Below are 18,665 nucleotides of genomic sequence, written 5' to 3'. Positions count from 1 at the left end.
CTTCACAGTTCTGTCTGATAAATGTGATTTCTGGGTAGTTATGCATTTGGTTTTTTCTTACCCATCCTTCTTATATGAATCATATCTCCCTCTGTCTTTATCTCATTAGTAATGTATTATTATGTATTAAAATGTACCACTTATTTATAGAAGTAGCAGTTTCTTGTGAAGGGGTTATTTTCCTTACAATGGGCAGTTAATTTCCCTGAACGGAAACTCTAAATTCTGCTCCCTCTTTCAACTATTTCACCTGGACACCTTCTAACAGTCAGTTTGAGTCACGTTTAGGTTAGCGATGGTTCTTAGCCCTGGGAGGAAATAAGATTAGATGTTCTAGAAACTGTATAGTCTGTGTATTAATGTGAACTGGAGGGCCAAGCAGACCTTCTTTAGGTCCATATTCTAGTATTCAGATATTTTGCCATTGCAATATCATCACACATTTAAGTGTCTGATTTAAAATTTTCCTTGAAGCATTCTGATAATCAAATAAAATGTATAGCAAATGTATATCTAATAAATATATAACACTTGTCAGAAAACCTGAAACATACTAAATTATTAGTATGTTCACATTTTTTTCTCTGATAAAAAAAAACAATTCCAAGAAATACAGTACATCATAAAACAGAATTGAATTTGGAGCTAAATGAAGTGATAGTACTATTAAAAATTACAGGATTTGCAGACGAGAAAGGATTCCTCAAATTAAAACTGGTGTTTGGTTTTTAAGTTAGAAATAATTATTTGCATGAAACGAAATGGGGTATGAAATGTATGTACTTAAATCAACATTCCAAAGACTACTTTTGTAGTAAAAAGCCTTTGATCATCATGGAGAAATAGTGAAATTTAGGACACTTCTTTGTACTTTGAACAGGTAAATTTGTACAAGGTAGACCATTTGTCATAGAACACTGTGACATAAAAAGAAACACAAATCATAGGATTTTCAGTTGATAAGACCTTCAGTGTCCATATTACTAACACTCCTAGGTCTACACAGCAGAAATGAACAGCTAGCTGTTCATGTCATTTAAGGTTCATCAATGGCTTCTCATGTTTGGCTGGAAGTACCTGCATGGAACGCTAGTGTTCAGTAGAGTAATGGGGGATAATGTTGGCTGAATCAAATCTTTGCTTTCTGTATACATGAAGGAATTAATTAACTTGGAACATAACTTACCCAAGCTGACTCAGCGATCGAATGTCTGATCAGCTGCTATATGTTAGTTAAACCCCTCCGGGGCATGGGGCTTAAGATCAGGGTGCTGTTGCTATAGGTTAGAGGAGGCAATCGTTGAGAAGTCATCCCATGGTACAACTGCCCTCCTCCAGGTCTGAGAGAACAAGGCCCCAGGGTGTGATTTTAGCAAAAGACCTGGAGAAAATGAGTCAGCACAGGGCACCGTCCAATACCATCTCAAAAATGAATTTCCTGTGGCCGTCCTGCTCTCTGTCTTTTTCACTTCTTTGTTTTCCATTCTGCCTTCACATTGCATTTAGGAGTGTGCATGCTAGTGATGGAACAAAGAAAAAACAAATAAGAGCACATGCATCCTACGGAGTCTGCTAAAATAACCATAGGCAAAAAGGAGGAAAGCATGCACTCACGCAATGGCACATGGAGGCAATTGTGTGGTTGGGGAGCTGCAATTTAATGTATGGTGGCAACAGAGAGTCACACGGAGATGATGCATATTTCACTCAAGGGCCAAAACCTTGAAGCCCCATCCATAGAGCTACCTGAGGGGACATTCTAGGCAGGGAACCAGCGTATGCAAAGGCTAGAGTACAGTGGGCTTGAGCAGCAGCCAGGAGGCCAGGGTAGGTGCCCTGCATTGGAAAGCAAGAGTGGTTGGTGATTTCATTCTTTTTAATTCTGTTTTGTCGCAAAGTCCTAATCATGCTGCCCAGGCTGGTCTCCAATTACTTAATCTTCCTGCCTCAGTTTCCCTATGGCTAAGATTTCAGAGCATTCGGCACCAATCTTTTATAACATGCTCTTTTTAAATTCTTGTTATTATTTTTTTTTTATTTTCTGTGTCTTGGAGATTTGCTTACATGTATGATGGGGGGTGTCCTTCTGTACATGTGTTTCTCTTATTAGTTGATGAATAAAACACTGTTTGGCCAATAGAGGCAGGAAGATAGGTGGGGCCAGGAGATGAGGAGAGTTCTCGAAAGAGAGGCAGAGGACACACACACACACAAACACACACACACACACAAAGACACAGTGTAGCGACCAAAGGAGTGACAGGTCCAGGCAATCTCAGGTAAGCCAAGATGACATGGATGTACATGGACTTATAGAAATGGGTTAATAATTAAGACAGAGCTAGCCAGTAAGAAGCCCTAGTCGTTGTTCAACAATTTATAAATTAATATATGTCTCTGTGTGCTTATTTGGAGATGAAGAGAGGATGGTCCTGGCAGGAAAGAAACTCCAGCTACACATGTATGTCTGCAAAGATACCAGAGTTATAGATAGTTGTGAGCTGCCATGTGGGTGTTGGGAATTGAACCCAGATCCCCTGAAAGAGCAGTCAGTTCTCTTAACCACAAAGCCATCTCCCCAGCCCCGTGATTTCAAATAAAGTGCTCAAGTATGTTCATTGCAGCTTTACTCATAATAGAAACTAAACAATCTACATGTTCCTCAAACAAAGGATGGATAAAGAACATGTGATTTACATAATGTTATAGTACTCACCTGTTAAAAACAATGACATCGTGAAATTTACAGACAAATTGATAGAACTTGAAAAAAACGTCATCCGCAGTGAGGTAACCCAGAGCCAGAAAGGCAAACATGGTATGCACTCACTCATAAGTGCATATTAGCTTTAAAGTAAAAGATAATCATGATACTGCCTCCCAACTCCAGAGATGCTAAGCAACAAGAAGGGATTAAGAGGGAACACAAGATCCCCATGAAGGGGAAATAGAATAGATTTCAAGGATGGACTAGGGGTGAGTGGAGTTGACGACAGCGGGGATTAAATCAAGGACAGTGGAAGAAACAAATACAATGGAAACTCCATGGAATCTCTGGGGAAAACCCTAGCAAAGACTCCTAATAATGGGAGATACAGAGCCTGCATCTTCTGTAACCACACAAGGCCTTAAGTGGAGGGATTGGGACACCAACCCAGCCACATGGTTTGTCCTGCCTGCAGAGTGTTTTGGGACTGGTGCCTATTAGAATCCCCATCAAAGAGACCAGAGAGACTTCACCCAGCAATCAGATGAAGAGTCCCAGAGCTAAGCATTAGGCAGAGCTTGGGGAGTTCTGTGGAGGAGGCGGAGAAAGGGTCAGAGGAGCCAGGGGGACCACAAGAACCTGGCCTACACAATCAACTGATCAGGGCTCATGGGTGCATGAGGGGATCAGGGAATCTTGTGGGGGGTCTCACCTTGATCCGTCTCATATATGTTACTGCTAACATGTAACTTGGTGTTCTTGTGAAATTCCTAACTGTGGGAGCAGGAGCCGTCACTGACTCTTTTGCCTGCCCGTAGGCCCCTTTTTATCCCACTGGGAAGACTTATCCAGCCTTGATATAATGCTATGTGCCTGGTATTATTGTAACACATTATGCTGTATTTGGTTTATGTCCCTGGGAGGTCTATTTTCTGAAGGGAGATGGAGGGAAGAGGGGATGGAGGAGAAGGGAATTGGGGAGAGAGACTGGGGGAGAGAAAGGAGGGGGAAACTGTGGTCCTGGTGTAATATATTTGAGAAGAATAAAATATAAGACATGCTTTGTTTTCATTTTTTATTATCAATGTGCTTAGTGAAGCAACCGTGGTTCCAAGGGGATTCCTGAACCTTCAATGGTCATTTGGGTGGTGAGTCAGATAGGAGGACATTGGTGCAGAATGCAGACTATCCATCTTGTCAGAAATTAAGGTTCCAAAGAGGCCTTCAGTGCAATATCACGGAATACTTTGATTTTTCACAAATATCTGAGACCTAGAAACTGTACAGCCTTGGAGTTTCTCTGGAGCTATATGCAATTGTGGTATGGAGCTTGGCTTTGTGGAGTAGAGCCAAGGAAATGTAAGGTCAGAAAAATATAAATATCATGTGCAGAGTTATACAGGTAGGCAGTAACTGTGCCAGGCCTCAAACTCAAGCGTATCTGACCACATAGCTTTTGTGCTTTGCCCTTAATTACCCTGACTTTCAGCACCAAACATCTTCTCCTGGTCCTGCTTGCATGATATGTGCTGAGAACTCTCCTTGATTCCCTGTGGAGAGTGAGTCTATGTGAATTCTAATATGAAAAGTCTTTCCTTTAATAAAGAAAAAGTGTCATTAAAACAGTTAGGAAAGACTGGGTATCACAGGGGCATAGTCCCACCACATGTAATGGATCAATATCACACTAGTATGTATCGTTTTGTTTAGAGAGTCTTTCTATGCAGTCCTGAATATTCTGGAAATTGCTATGTAGACAAAGCTGGCCTTAAATTCAGAGACCTGTCTGCTTCTGTCTCCCAAGCTTGGATTAAAGGCTACTACCACTAAGCCAGGCTTCCTAAATAGCATGTCAGTTTCAAGTCTACAGAAATCGCCTGTTCCTGTTGCAATGCTGGAAGCCAGAGAAAAAAGGTTCTACCATCTTAACCTGTGGCTCCTAAGGTTTCCCTAGCCATTGGCCTCCAATGGGCAAAGTGAACAAAACTTTGGGGATCCCATGAAGCATGCTTATGGGATGTATGGGAATAGTATTTCTTATATTACTCACATGGATTCACCTGCTTGCAAGTGAGGCGCTCAAGGCAAAGAGTTGGGACCCAGAGGGTCCCTGTTTCTGCTGAGGGTTGTCTCTGCACTCTGTGTTCAGTATAATACAGCATCTAGGAAATTCTAGATATGTGTCTCTAGAGCCTGCAATCTTAGCCATGACTGTGTTTTTAATAGTGAAGGTTTTCCCTCCCAGAGTTTATCCCTGCAAACTAGAAACTCTGTCTTCCCTCGAAGAAAGAGAATTATGTTTAGCACCTAGTAGACATCCAATAACCTTCTGTTGCATGGAAAATAACAAACTTCTCAATGACTCATTTTCATGCTGTAAACTCTTCAAAGTAGTTGTAATACACTCACACAGTTTTTCTATGCCTGCAGCCCTTTAACACATTTCCTCATGCTGTGACCCCCCCCAATATAAATTATTTCATTGCTACTTCATAACTAATTTTGGTATTTTGGTATTGTTATTAATCACAGAGTAAATATCTAATCAGATATGCAACCCCCAAAGTTTGAGAATTGCTGTTTAGCAAACTGAGTCACAACACTACTGTGAGCTTCACACAATTAGAATAAAATACAAACACATTTTTGAGAAAGGATATTAAGGACCAAATATATTCAATGGTAGAGTGCTTGCCTAGTGTGCACAAGGGCCTGAGTTCAATCTCCAGTAGAAAGAGGTAGGAGAAGACGAGGAAGAGGAAAAGCAAAGAAAATCTCTGAGAAAACATTATTGACTACATACATTTTCACCCAAGAATTCAAACAGGGAAACCTTAAGGAAGAGAATAGTGAAGTTAAGGGAATGAGACTTCACAAGAAGCCAGTATTTGTGGAGGACTTCCAATAGAAAATGCACCCTATCACACATCCTGAGCAACATTTAATATGTCCCTTAGGACCCATGAAAATCATTGGATAATCATCTGCTCCTCAGTGTCAATAAAAGCCTTCATACAGAAGGAATGTTCACTGAGGGTTTAGAGCTCCCTTTGTTTCTATTTTCTATTTATAGATGGGAACAATGTATTAATCAGAAACTACATGGTATCTGTCAGAGTTCAATAATATATAAGCATTAAAATAACCTCATTGCATTTAGTATTATGAATTGGCCTCCTGTCTGGCAATTCACAAACAGCAGAAATCTTATAGTATTCCCGATCTGTGTTGGGACACCTTCTCGTTGCTCTTTTCATTCATGGTACTCATATTTTATCCATTCTTTCCTACATACTTTCCTTACGTACTTTCCCATGACTTATCATGCACTTGCTAACAGTGAATATAAGCCTAAATGAGATCTACCACCCTCCCCCACCATTTTTTTTAGGAAATTGGTATTTGAATGGCAGATGCAAGGGAAATGAGTGTTAGAGCAGGATGTGGTGAAATGTGTATGTGCAAAGACCTGAGGGGAAGGAGGAGTTGGAGAAGGTGATACCATACTATTTGAGGGTCGAAGAGCACCTGGACATAACTTTCTCTTTCTTGATTATCCACTTCCAGATTTTAGCTATCAGACTGTATTCACCACAATATTCAAATAACCTTTACAGAATTTACCTGAGAGATCTGAATAGAGGCATTTCTTTGCATCAACCTTTCTTTCCAGGCTCTTTGGTATGATGATGATATTGTGGCTGATGCTGAGTCAGTCACTAGATTTTTTTTTTTCAGCAAAGCACCCTGGACAATAGTGTTAGTTTGTCTGGCTTATATGGATATAAAAACTGTAAATTCCATCCTCCACCGTCCTGCTACATCTGTTTCTTTCTTTCTTTTTTTAAAAATTAATTAATTTATCTTTTATTTTACATGTCGATCCCAATTCCCCCTCCCTCCCCCTCCCTTGTACCCTCTCTGCCCCCTCACACGCACCCTGATCACCCTCCCCAATTCCACATGTAGGGCAATGCCATCCAGGCGGGGTCATGTAAATCTGTCAAGTCATTTGAAGTAGGGACTAGGGCTTCTCTCCTGTGTCTAGGTTAAGGCAATATCCCTCCATGGGGGATGTGTTCACAGGGTCCTTCTGTGCACCTCGGATACATCCTGGCTCCACTGTCTGAGGTCCCTTAGACTGTTCAGTCCTTCTGGCTGAGACCCATATTCAGGGGGGCCTGAGTCAGTCCCATGCTGGCTTCCCAGCTATCAGTCTGGTGGCCGTTAGCTCCTCCTTGTTCAGGTCAGCTGTCTCTATGTGTTTCTGCCGCCTGGTCTTGTCCTCTCCCTCTGAATCTGGATTCTAGTTTGACTCAGTGTTTAGGTATGGGTATTTGCTTCTGTTTCCAACAGGTACTAGATGAGGGCTCCATGATGGTGGATAAGTTAGTTGTTGATCTCACTATCCGGGAAGAGCATTTATGGTAGCCTTTCCACAGTTGCTCAAATTGTTAGTTTGTGGCAATCTTGTAGTTCTCTAGACCTTTCTTTCAGTTCAGTTTTCTCTTCAAACCAATAATGGCTCCCTCTTTTATGTTCTCTGGAAGTGGGGGGGGGGAGGCAGTGATTGGAGAGAGAAGTGGGAGAAAGAGAAGGAGAGGAGAGGAGGAGAGGAAAGCAGGTGCGACTAGGAAGATTGAGTCAGGGTAGGAATAGAAGACAGAAGAGAGAGAGAGACACAGAGAGAGAAAATACCTGTTGTTTCTTTTTTTATTCATGTTCTGCACTTTCTTTCTTTTTTTAAATTTATTTATTTTATATAACCAAGTCCATTTAAATGAAAACAAACATTTATAGACAGTATTTGGGAATTTTGACGTTGTTCTTTCCAAACTACTTCCTGCTGGTAAGGGGTGCTGTCATGGGGGATTTGAAGAAGATTCAGAAATCCTGGGTGTAGTCTGTAGGCTGCTTTGTCCAGCTGTTTTGAATGTAGGATCACCTGGTACTCTGTTTCAGGCCGTCTGGCGTGATCAAACCACATTAGTCTGGAAGGAATCTGCATCTTTTCATTTTCTGTGGAAACAAAAATAGAAATCCTTTTCCCCAGTAAGTTGTCCTTGAAGGGTGGTCCCTGTTGTTTCTTTTTTAAATTCCTTCCTCACATTTTCAGAGCTATTCTAGATTAAACTAAGACTTAGACAAAATCCTGTATCTTGCTAGTAGAAAGAAAAATAGCTTTTGTTTGTTTGTTTGTTTGTTTGTTTCCTTGAGAATGACTGATCTGCTCATAGCCAGTCATGTTCACTGTGATTCATCAACATTACTCCAGGAAGAAATTTGGATTCCAGAGTAAACTCACGGGGACCCCATTCCCACGGCAGGCCGTCTTGTTTGTTTGCCAGCAGCAAGTGCTGTCTGAAAGCAATAAGCTTCCACAGACAAAGGCAGCCCTGGCCTCAGCTTGAGGGGAACGCTCCTTCACAGACCTGGTGTGTTTGAAAACCCTCTTGAGTGTGTTCTGCTCTTGGAACTGTGGAGGCTGCATTGAACACTGTAGTGACTGAATAGAAATGATAAATAACCAGTGTTATGAGTATGACACATCTGTGCTCCCCACATGCAGCAAGAGTACACATAGAATGGATCTCTAGCTCTAATCAGTCTTTCACTGAGATCATAAATATGCAGCATTACCATCCAGTATCCACTCATGGCCTGTGGTTATTCTTTGCAGACTCCCAGAATCTGCTGTGACGGGTGAACTCCAGAGAAATGGAGTCTTCATTGTCATTCTCATTTCCAGAGGAAGCCAGAGCTTCTTTGGGGTCCCTGTGGGAAGTCCCAGGCTTTTAACTTAGTATCCTTACTGGCTGTGAGAGTGAGTGTTTGTCCTGGTTTACACTCTGTTGCTGTGAAAAAAACACTCTAAACAAAAGCAACTTGGAGAGGAGCGGGGTTCATCGTTTGCACATGGAGATCACAGTCTACAGTTGAGAAAAGTCGGATAGGAATTTGAAAATATGGACGCAAGGTACTTGTTGGGACACTCACAGACTCATTATCAGGCTCCTGCTCAGCCCTGACTGCCTGCTGAGGTATGATACTGCCTGCAGTAGGCTGTCCCTGCTTATATTAATTAATAATCAACCCAGTCCTCACGGCATACCCACGGGCAATCTCTGAATTGAGACCCTCTTTTCAGGTGGCTTACTCCAGACCCTATCAGTGACTCTTCTACTACTTTACAAACAGTCTCACCATTTTGTTTTAGAAATCGACAAAGTGTTTGCACACCATTTATCCTGCCTATAGAAATTCCCCACTGAATTTATAGTGGTAGTGATATCATCATCATCACCATCATCACGATTATCATCACCAGTCATCAAAACAGGATCTTACTACGTTGCCTTGCTGGCCTGAAAGCCACTGTGGAGACCGGACTGGCCTCAAACACTCACGGATTCACCTGAGTCTGCCTCCCGAGTGCTGGGATTAAAGGTGTGTGTCACCATGCCTGGCTTGGAGGGGTCAGTTTTAAGGTCGGATTATCCATCCTCGAACCCTGGAAGAGAAAGGGAAGGAAGTTTAAGCAGGGTTTTCATGAGCAAGGCAAGATAAATGATGGTCCACTCTAAAAGACACCTCAACTTCCTATCCCTGCTTTCCCCAAACGCTAAGGATGGCAAGGCGCCTGTGGCTAACAGCCCAAATGGGGTGGTGTATAAAGATCATGGCCACTTTTCTGGGAGATTTGTGGAACTTCCTGCTACTTCCATGTAAAGACTTCTCTTTGGGCCTGACATGAGGAAGTCATTTCTGAAAACTCCATCTTCAGTCACACTTGCTCTTTCCCACCGCCTTGGATTCAGAGAGCACAGTCCTGACTCTGCAAGCTGAGGTGAGCCTTTCCCCTGGGTGAACTGAGACCTTATCCCAAGTCACTTTGTGCCTTTGACAATGTTATCGGTCTCACAGCTTCCACCTATAAAACTCAGGGTGTGACATTAACTGTTAAGAGCTCATTTCAGGGGATGTGTACAAATGCGCGCACAATCTAATTGCAGTGTCTGAAGATGCCAGAGAAGTAATGGGCCCTGGCATGCAATACCTATTGGAAATATTGTGTAAAAGGAATGCATGCTGGGAAGTGGGTAACAGGGCGGAGATAGGTCTGTACAGTTTAAGCAGCTTTCTCTCTTTACTTGGCTGGTTTGTCATGAGGTGACATTGTCATATTTCAGGCTAAATCATTAGTTCAGTGTACAGCTCTGGCTTCAAGGAAGTAATCGTAGACCGGCTCTGAGCTGATACCTTCAAGAGGCCTTGTAGAAAGAAATCCCAATGCATTCATTCATCATGTTTTATATTCCACTGCTAATTAAATTTGTGCTCAGATATGCTATTACTCCGGTATTTCCAGGAGAACAAAGAGAAGGCTATTAGCCAAAAATGGCCACATTCTGAGAAATAATTATGTGGAGGAATTTTGTAAGAAGGAACCATCCCTGGTATGGTATGAGTGACCAGAGTCTGCCTAGTTTAGCTCAGGGGCTGAAAATTCTGCACGATTCAGATATCTGCTGAATGTGAAGAATCAGATGGCAGAGTAAATAAGCAGAGCTCCAGAGACTTCCCTTTGTCAAGAATATGCGAGGAATGGGAACTTTTAACATCAACTACACTAGTAAATTAGCATGTTATTGTCCCCAAACTATTTCCCCCAGAGCTACAGATCCATGAGATGTTGAACATTTTCCAAGAGAAAGCATTCACCAGAGAAATACATTTGAAAAAATGGTGTGTAGGATTTGGATGGTGTATGTATACAAAAGCATGCATGAGTGTGTGTGTGTGTGTGTGTGTGTGTCTGTCTGTCTGTCTGTCTCTTCTGTGTGTACTTTTGTGTCAATGGATAAGCACATTCTCAATAATATGACATCGATCTTTCTGGACTCTGCAGGAGCAATAGCCAAGCTTTGATACCCTGTTCATCTCTTAGTCTCCATTTGTTGATTAAATTAACACATTTTCAGGTTTTTCCATTCTATGATTCATATGTATGTTTGTGTGTAAAACTATCATGTACACACCCTCATACATGTACATATGGGAATTTTAAAAGGTCAGTAATTTCTGTTTGGTTTTGGTTTGGAAGACAGGGTTTCTCTGTATAGTCCTGGCTGTCCTGGAACTATCTCTATAGACCAGGCTGACATCGAACTCACAGAGATCTTCCTGCCTCTGGCTTCCCAGTGCTGGGATTAAAAGCATGTGTCCCCACCAATTAGAACATTCTTAATCTGGAATTTCCTGAACTCGCCTCTTTTGAATAACATGCAACACTATCTAGAATTACTAATTTTGGAATGTTGAGTGTGAGAACAGCCATGTTTGCCTTATAGACCATGTTGTCAGTTTAGATTTTGGTTATTTGGATGCCCACCCAGAATGTGTATCTATAAGCGGCTCAGGGATCAACAGTTTAATTCATACTGCTCTTTTATGTGAGAAGGTACTGGTGAGTGAAGGTTTCAACATTTTTTTTTTTTTAATTCTGGGGAAAAAGTTACATTTGGATCTTCCTGTAACTTTTATTTTAGTTCATTCGTCAGCTGTAATATGTTGACACTAGCATGTTTGAGGTTAGCGTGAAAAGACACTAATGTCCCGGTGGGCTTGTGTTTTTCTCTGAGGCAGATATTGATGAATGTGCAGAGGGATTCGTTGAGTGCCACAACCACTCCCGCTGCGTTAACCTGCCAGGGTGGTACCACTGTGAGTGCAGAAGCGGTTTCCATGACGATGGGACCTACTCACTGTCCGGGGAGTCCTGCATTGGTAAGCAGCTCTCAGCAACACCCTGCTCCTGAATCTTTGCAAGGGCATCACTCACTAGTTAAATTCATCTATTTTCAAATTCTCTTCCCTAGCAATTTAGAGGTTAGACCTGGGATTATATAGGGTGGGGTGCTGCAAATTTTATGCCAAAGTAGAGTAGTCTGACTCTTTGTGTGATGAAGGTGTTTAGCTCTTTTTCTGTAAAGCCACGGTGATAAGCTGAAGTTTATTGAGTCTGGGGAGCAGCTGACAGGAGGAAATAGTGCTAGATTTAGAATTAGAAAGTGGAGCTTGACTTCGAACTTAAAAGTCACTGAGCTCTCTCATCCTTATCGGAGTATGTGTAAAAGGAATAATAATACATGTGTCTTTTTGGGATGAGATGGAATGTCTGTTTCAAATAGCACGCTTCCAGCCGATGCCTGCATGTGCTGTATCTTGTGTTAACATTGCGGTTGTTGCTATTGTGCAGTCACCGTCTCCTGCAATGTCACCTCTAATCACTATCCTGCCTGAGCTTCTGCTCATGATCAACACAGGAAGTTAGCAGGGTACCTAAGCTTTGGATCCCAAAGCTGTGAAGGAACCTAGCCCGTGAAAGATTTAACTCTTGCCTTGAGATTATTCAGGTCCCGTGTGTTATGCCGAGTGGAGTGAAGTTTCTACAGTGATTGAGTCAGCATTGTGTTAACTTTTCCACTAGTGTCTGAGACAGGCAAAGATGAACTAAGCCACAGTGGGATGCATCATTCACTTCCCACCAACTTCTTGCTGTTGGGATGAGTGGGGGTGGGGGGATGGACCACAATTCCAGCTCTTCCACTTCTGGATATGTTAGTTTAGTCAAACGGTTTTCTAGTCTGTGCCTCAACTACCTACATCTTAAATAGAGATGATGCTCATATATAATTGTTATCAACATTGTAAGAGCTAATGGGATTAGCATCTATTAAATATTCAAAATGTATTGGTGTTTACCTTAAATGTCAGTACATTCCAGAAGTATGCCAATACTCTCCTGCACTTCCACTGTTGTTGAAATAAAGGTTTATGCTTTCATGGAGAGCTTTTCCATTAAGTTTTCATATACTTCCTTTGCATATTGCTGGTATTTCTTGTACATGTTTCCATACCTCATGATATAGAGTTTATGTGGACAGTTGACAAAATGGCTATACCTAAGGACTGGAGACAGAGGCAATATTAATATATGATACCAAGTTTGGGGGGGCTGAAAAAAAGTTTAATTCTTTTTGGTAATTATGTATAATGTCATTAATAAAGAAGATGCTTGGATTTTAGTCATAAAGAACTTTAGAAACCACCCAGTTCATAAATGATCGTACCTGTCATGGGCTGCACACCTCTGCTTGTGGTTGGGAAACCAGGTGATGGCTTATGAACATATGTCTCCTATTTGATGTGTTCATAGGAATGACCATTCCCCTAGTCTGGTGATTTTATACCTTTACCCAGAACAGTTTCAGCTGTACATTCCAGTTTCAAAACATGTTTTATTCTTCTGCCTTTCCTGCGAGAACTATTGTAGTCCGTGCACAATAATTAGGAAAGGCAGTCAGATTATGTAACTACAAAAGAGGCTCTGACAGACAGGGTGGATGCTTGCTCCCACATACACGGTTTATTTGATACCAGATAAAAATTAAACCTAGATCAAGGGAGCCAACATCACAGATGCCAAAGACAGTCACTGTGCACACATGTTCTGACCTAATTATCACAGTAGGTTTACATTTTACAATTCCCCCGGTTGGTCTCTGTCTTCTAGGCTGAGTGGCATACACGTACATGCACAAGTATGTGTAAAAATGCTCGTGTGCATACATGTGTGTGTGTATGAGCTCACACACACCCTTGCTTCATCCATGGACTCACTCCTATTCTGCATGGAGACCTTCCTAGTTAGAGTGGACTTTTTGATGAAAGGATGGTTGTCTTCATTCACATCACCCAGAACTTTAATCCTTAATCTAATTTAATCCTTAATTCTTCATCTCACTTTTCCAAAAGACATGAGATCATAATTCTGGCCATCACTCAGTGTTTCTTTGGTAACTGACAACAACTTGGTTGACTCAGAATTTTTTTCTGGACAAGCTAATGTGTAAATTGTGGTATGCTGTGTTCCTGTTCAAACTTACCTTTAATACCACTTTCTCTATAAGCAGCTTACTAACTTCTCATGACTGTCAAGCCTTCAGGTCGCATTATCCCTACCTACTTGCTGGCTTCATTTCTTCAGTGTGCTCGCCTGCTTGCTCTTTCCAGGCCTGAACTTAGCAGTGAGTGCCTCCTAGTTCCCGATGTGTCTTCACTCTCCTCTCTGGAACTTGCCATTGCTGCCTATCAGTTAGGTCTCATATCAAATGTTCTTATTTAGGCAGAGCCCGTTTGACTGTTATTCAAGTCTCTTGGTTGTATCTTGCTCAATCTTTTTGTTATATATTTATATCTTAATTACTCTTCAGGACATGGACAAGGATCTCTCATACTCTTTTGTCTCAAATATACATGTTCTTGTCTGTCTTTCAACACGATACCTGCGGCCTCTAGAAAAATTCAGTATCCAATACAGCTGTGTCAGATGAGTGAAAGAAAAGACATTCAAAATATATGAGGTCAGCTGTATTCTCTATTTGGCTTGGCATAGCTTGGTGTATAGATTGTTCTGAAAGGCAGAGGATGTTAGATTCTGTAAAATCACTGGAGACATTTCAGAAAAGAAATTCACTGAGCACTCCCACTATACCAACCCTGCATCAGAGCTTCTGGGGATTTAACTAGGAACAAGTGGAGATGTCTATTCTTGAGGGGATTTATGAACTGAAAACTCATGATCATAATAACAGAGCTTAGCGGCAGTGAAAATTATCACACCTGAATAAGCCCTAAATAGCACAAACCACTAATGCCTACATTTAAAAGACTAGGCAGTTCCTAAAACAACCTTTAAAATAAAAAGGTGGTTTTTCAAAATGGACTTACCAATGCTTTTCCTCACAGACAATGGTAGAAACGCAAGCATTAGAATCTAAAAATACAGCCATTTAGGCTTTTAGAAGAATAGTCTTATCATTCTATGCTGGTTTTTGTCAGATGGCAATAATAACACCTGCTCTATTCACTTCATCAGAAACTCTACAGTGTTGACACAAAAAAGAATAGCATTCACACAAGATTTACTTTTACGTATAAAAATATTCAAGATTTGCCTCCTTTTCTCAAAGTAGACCATGTGGCACAGAAATTGAGTGGTACCAGACATTAATAGAGTCAGAGTCATCATACACAAGAGACTCATTGATGGCAATTGTTCTCTGTATTTTTTTATTTGTACAATGATGCCAGGAGAGAAGGACACACAGATACCTATGTTTAGTATCATCAAGAGGTGCCATTGGCCTGCTATGAAACTGTTTTGATGAAGTGGTAGGGGTCTGTGGTTCTCAGTGCTGTTATGGAGGTAATATACTAATTAATGTAAGCAGCTCTGTGTGTGTGTGTGTGTGTGTGTGTGTGTGTGCAGATGTGGATGTGTAGGTATGGATTTATACATGTATACATGCAGGTGTGCAGAGGACAGACATTAAAGTTTGGCTGTCATCTGTGACCACTTTTCCTACAATATGAGCAGGATTTCCCACTGAACCTGAGCAATGGAGCTGTCTGTTTGGTCAATGAGCTGCAGGAATCCTTCCATCTCTGCGCTCACCAAGAATTGGGATTAAGGGCAAATATCACTGTTCCACAATGTTTACATGTGTGCTAGGCATTGGAATTCAGTTCCTCATGCTTATAGGGCAGTCACTTTATTGCAGAACCATTACTTCAGCATAGAGACTGCTTTTCTTTTCTTTTTTATTATTTTTATTTTACATATCGATAACAGTTCCCTCTCCCCATCTCTCCCACCCTCTCATGCCCCCTGACCACCATCCCGTCCCATTTCCGCCCCCCACCCACCCAACAGGGAGGATGGTGCCTTCAAGGAGGGGTCATCTAAATCTATCAAGTCATTTGGAATAGGGACTAGGCCCTCTTTCCATAGGAGATGTGCTCCCAAAGTCCTTTAGTCCTTTTGTGCACCAGGGATACATCCTGGTTCCACTGTCAGAGGTCCCTTAGTCTGCCCAGTCCTTCTAACTGAGACCCATGTTCAGGGGGTCTGAATCGGTCCAATGCTGGTTTCCCAGTCTAGGGGCCCATTAGCTCCTCCTTGTTCAGGTCAGCTGTCTCTATGTGTTTCTGTAGCCTGGACTTGTCCTCCCTCTCTGCATGTGGATTCCAGTTCAGCTCAGTGTTTAGCTGTGGGTGTCTGTTTCTGTTTCCATCAGCTACTAGATGAGGGCTCCATGATTGTGGATAAGTTAGTCGTCAATCTCATTGTCAGAGAAGGACATTTATTGTATGCTTTCCACTGCTGTTTATATTGTTAGTTGGGGTCAGTCTTGTAGGTCTCTGGACATTTCTCTAGAGTCAGTTTTTTCTTCAAACCTATAATGGCTCAGTCTTTTATGGTCTCTCTCTCTCTCTCTCTCTCTCTCTCTCTCTCTCTCTCTCTTCTTGTTTATTCTTCCCATGACTCAATCTTCCTAGTTGCGCATGATTTCCTCTCTTCCCTGTCTCTTTCTCCTAGTTCTCTCTCCACTCATTGCTCTCCCCCTCACTCCCCATATGCTGAGGAAATCTTGTCCCTTTCCCCTTCTGTGAGGGACCTTGTGTGAATCTTTTGGGAGCCTCCTTGTATCCTAGTTTCTCTGGTGATATGAATTATAGGCTGGTGATCCTTTGTTCTATGTCTAAAGTCTCATATATGAGTGAGTACATACCATGTTTCTCTTTTTGTGACCAGGTTACCTCATTCAGGATGATTTCTTCAAGTCCCATCCATTTGCCTACGAATTTCAAGATTCCATTTTTCCCCCTGCAGAGTAGTATTCCATTGTGTAGATGTGCCACATCTTCTTTATCCATTCTTCAGTTGAGGGGCATCTAGGTTGCTTCCAGGTTCTTTCTATTACAAATAATGCTGCTATGAACATAGTTAAACAGATGTCTTTGTTGCATGGATGTGGATCATTTGGGTATATGCCTAAGAGGGAACTGCCGGGTCCTGTGGTAGACTGATTCCCATTTTCCAGAGAACTACCATAATGATCCCCAAAATGGCTGGACAAGTTTGCACTCCCACCAGCAGTGGAGGAGTGTTCCCCTTTTTCCACATCCTCTCCAGCATAAGGTGTCATTGGTGTTTCTAATTTTAGCCATCCTTTCAGGAGTAAGATGGTATCTCAGAGTTGTTTTATTTGCATTTCCCTGATGGCTAAGGATGTTGAGCACTTTCTTAAGTGTCTTTCTCTATTCAATTCTGCACCCCATTTTTTAATAGGTTTATTTGGTATTTTGTTGACTACTTTCTTGAGTTCTTTGTATATTTTGGAGATCATCCCTCTGTCAGATGTAGGACTGGTGAAGATCTTTTCCCAGTCCGTGGTCTGCTGTTTGGTCTTGTTAACTGTGTCCTTTGCCTTACAGAAGATTCTCAGTTTGAGGAGGTTCTATCTTGGTGTTTGTGTTCCTGGAGTTATGTTCAAGAAGCAATCTCCTCTACCAATTTGTTCAAGGGTACCTCCTACTTTCTCTTCTAAGAGGTTCAGTGAGGGTGGATTTATATTGAGGTCTTTGATATATTTTGACTTGAGTTTTGTGCATGGCGACAAACATGGGTCTATCTGCAGTCTTCTACATGCCATCATCCAGTTGTTCCAGCACCATTTGTTGGAGATGCTTTCCTCCTCCCATTGTATACTTTTAGCTATTTTGTCAAAAATCAGGTGTTCATAGGTGTGTGGGTTAATGTCAGGATTTTCTATTTGATTCCACTGGTCTACCTGTCTATTTTTGTGCCAATACCAGACTGTTTTCAGAACTATAGCTATAGTAGACCTGTAGTAGAGCTTAAAGTCGGGGATGGTGATGCCTCCTGAAGTTCCTTTATTGCACAGGGTTGTTTTGGCTATCCTGGGTCTTTTGTTTTTCCATATAAAGTTGCTTATTATCCTTTTAAGGTCAGTGAAGAATTGTGGTGGGATTTTAATGGGGATTGCATTGAATCTGTAGATTGCTTTTGGCAAGATTGCCATTTTTACTATGTTTATCCTGTGCAGAGTAGTCAGCATCACCAAGAAATGAGGAGAAACACTGTATACTTAATGATAGCATACAGAAGTAGTAGTGCTTTAGATATTTTGACTGATTTACTTCCCCTCCGTTTCCATGTCACTGGGACATCGTGTCCTCAGACCTGCTCATGGACCTTCATTTTCCTTTTATTTTTTTATCCTTTGCATGGATAATCCAGCCTTCTAGAGTCCGTATTCCATTTTTTCTCCTCGGTGCATTACTCTTTGTTTATGTATTTCTTCCACTTTTACTGGCCAAAGTTCCAATCAATGCCTAATCTTCCAACCCAGGATTTCCAAACTCATTTCACATGAGATCTCAGGAATCTTTTTAAAAAATGGTTATGATCTAGCAGCCTAATCATGAGAATTACTATCATTTGGTCTTGCTTGGGACCTGGACTGCAGTGGTCTTTTAAAACATCTCTAAATGACTAGAAAGAATGTCCAGTTATCACATAAAATCATTGTAATAGATGTTGTTCATTAATGGGAATAGTTTTTAAAAACCTTCCATATCATGTGGACATACAGCTATTTATTTATAAGAGAATTATCAGATAACTCTTGTGTTATTAATCGGTTTTTCATCCTTACAGTATTTTGATATCTTCTATATATCTGTATTAAGTTAAATTATGTTGGGAACGACTTATAGTAATTAATAAACAAAATTTGAGAACCCAATAAAATCCGTTTTTTGTTGAGATGCACTTGAGGAAGACACAGTTCTTCTCCCAACGCTAGGTAACTTGAGCCTCCTGTACTGTGTTCTCCACAGGACACAGAGTAAAGAAGGCACCAGACTGTGATCTGTTCTCTGGTCTCAATGAACAGTACCACTGCATGGACAGCTGGGCACCCACTGCCTCACCCTCTCTTGTAATGGAATTTACCGGGGTGTGCCTCTTTAAAAGTGTTGAGTGAAGTCTTTACTTTCTCCCTGAGTAGTCAGACAATTCTACTAG

General features: G+C 41.4%; 1 protein-coding gene across 1 annotated transcript in view; it reads left to right on the top strand.

Annotated features, from left to right (window-relative positions):
• The window catches only part of Nell1 (neural EGFL like 1), a 651,975-nt gene that overhangs the window by 597,646 nt on the left and 35,664 nt on the right, over nt 1-18,665 (top strand). Inside the window, exon 15 of the mRNA XM_051174243.1 lies at nt 11,354-11,494. Coding sequence (XP_051030200.1) covers nt 11,354-11,494 — 141 coding nt within the window. The remainder of the gene's footprint in view (nt 1-11,353; nt 11,495-18,665) is intronic.

The sequence above is a fragment of the Phodopus roborovskii genome, unplaced genomic scaffold (assembly GCF_943737965.1).
Source record: "Phodopus roborovskii unplaced genomic scaffold, PHOROB, whole genome shotgun sequence".
Classification (NCBI taxonomy): Eukaryota; Metazoa; Chordata; class Mammalia; order Rodentia; family Cricetidae; genus Phodopus; species Phodopus roborovskii.
Note: the sequence above shows the minus strand (reverse complement) of the source record. Positions and strands in the feature narration are given on the sequence as shown.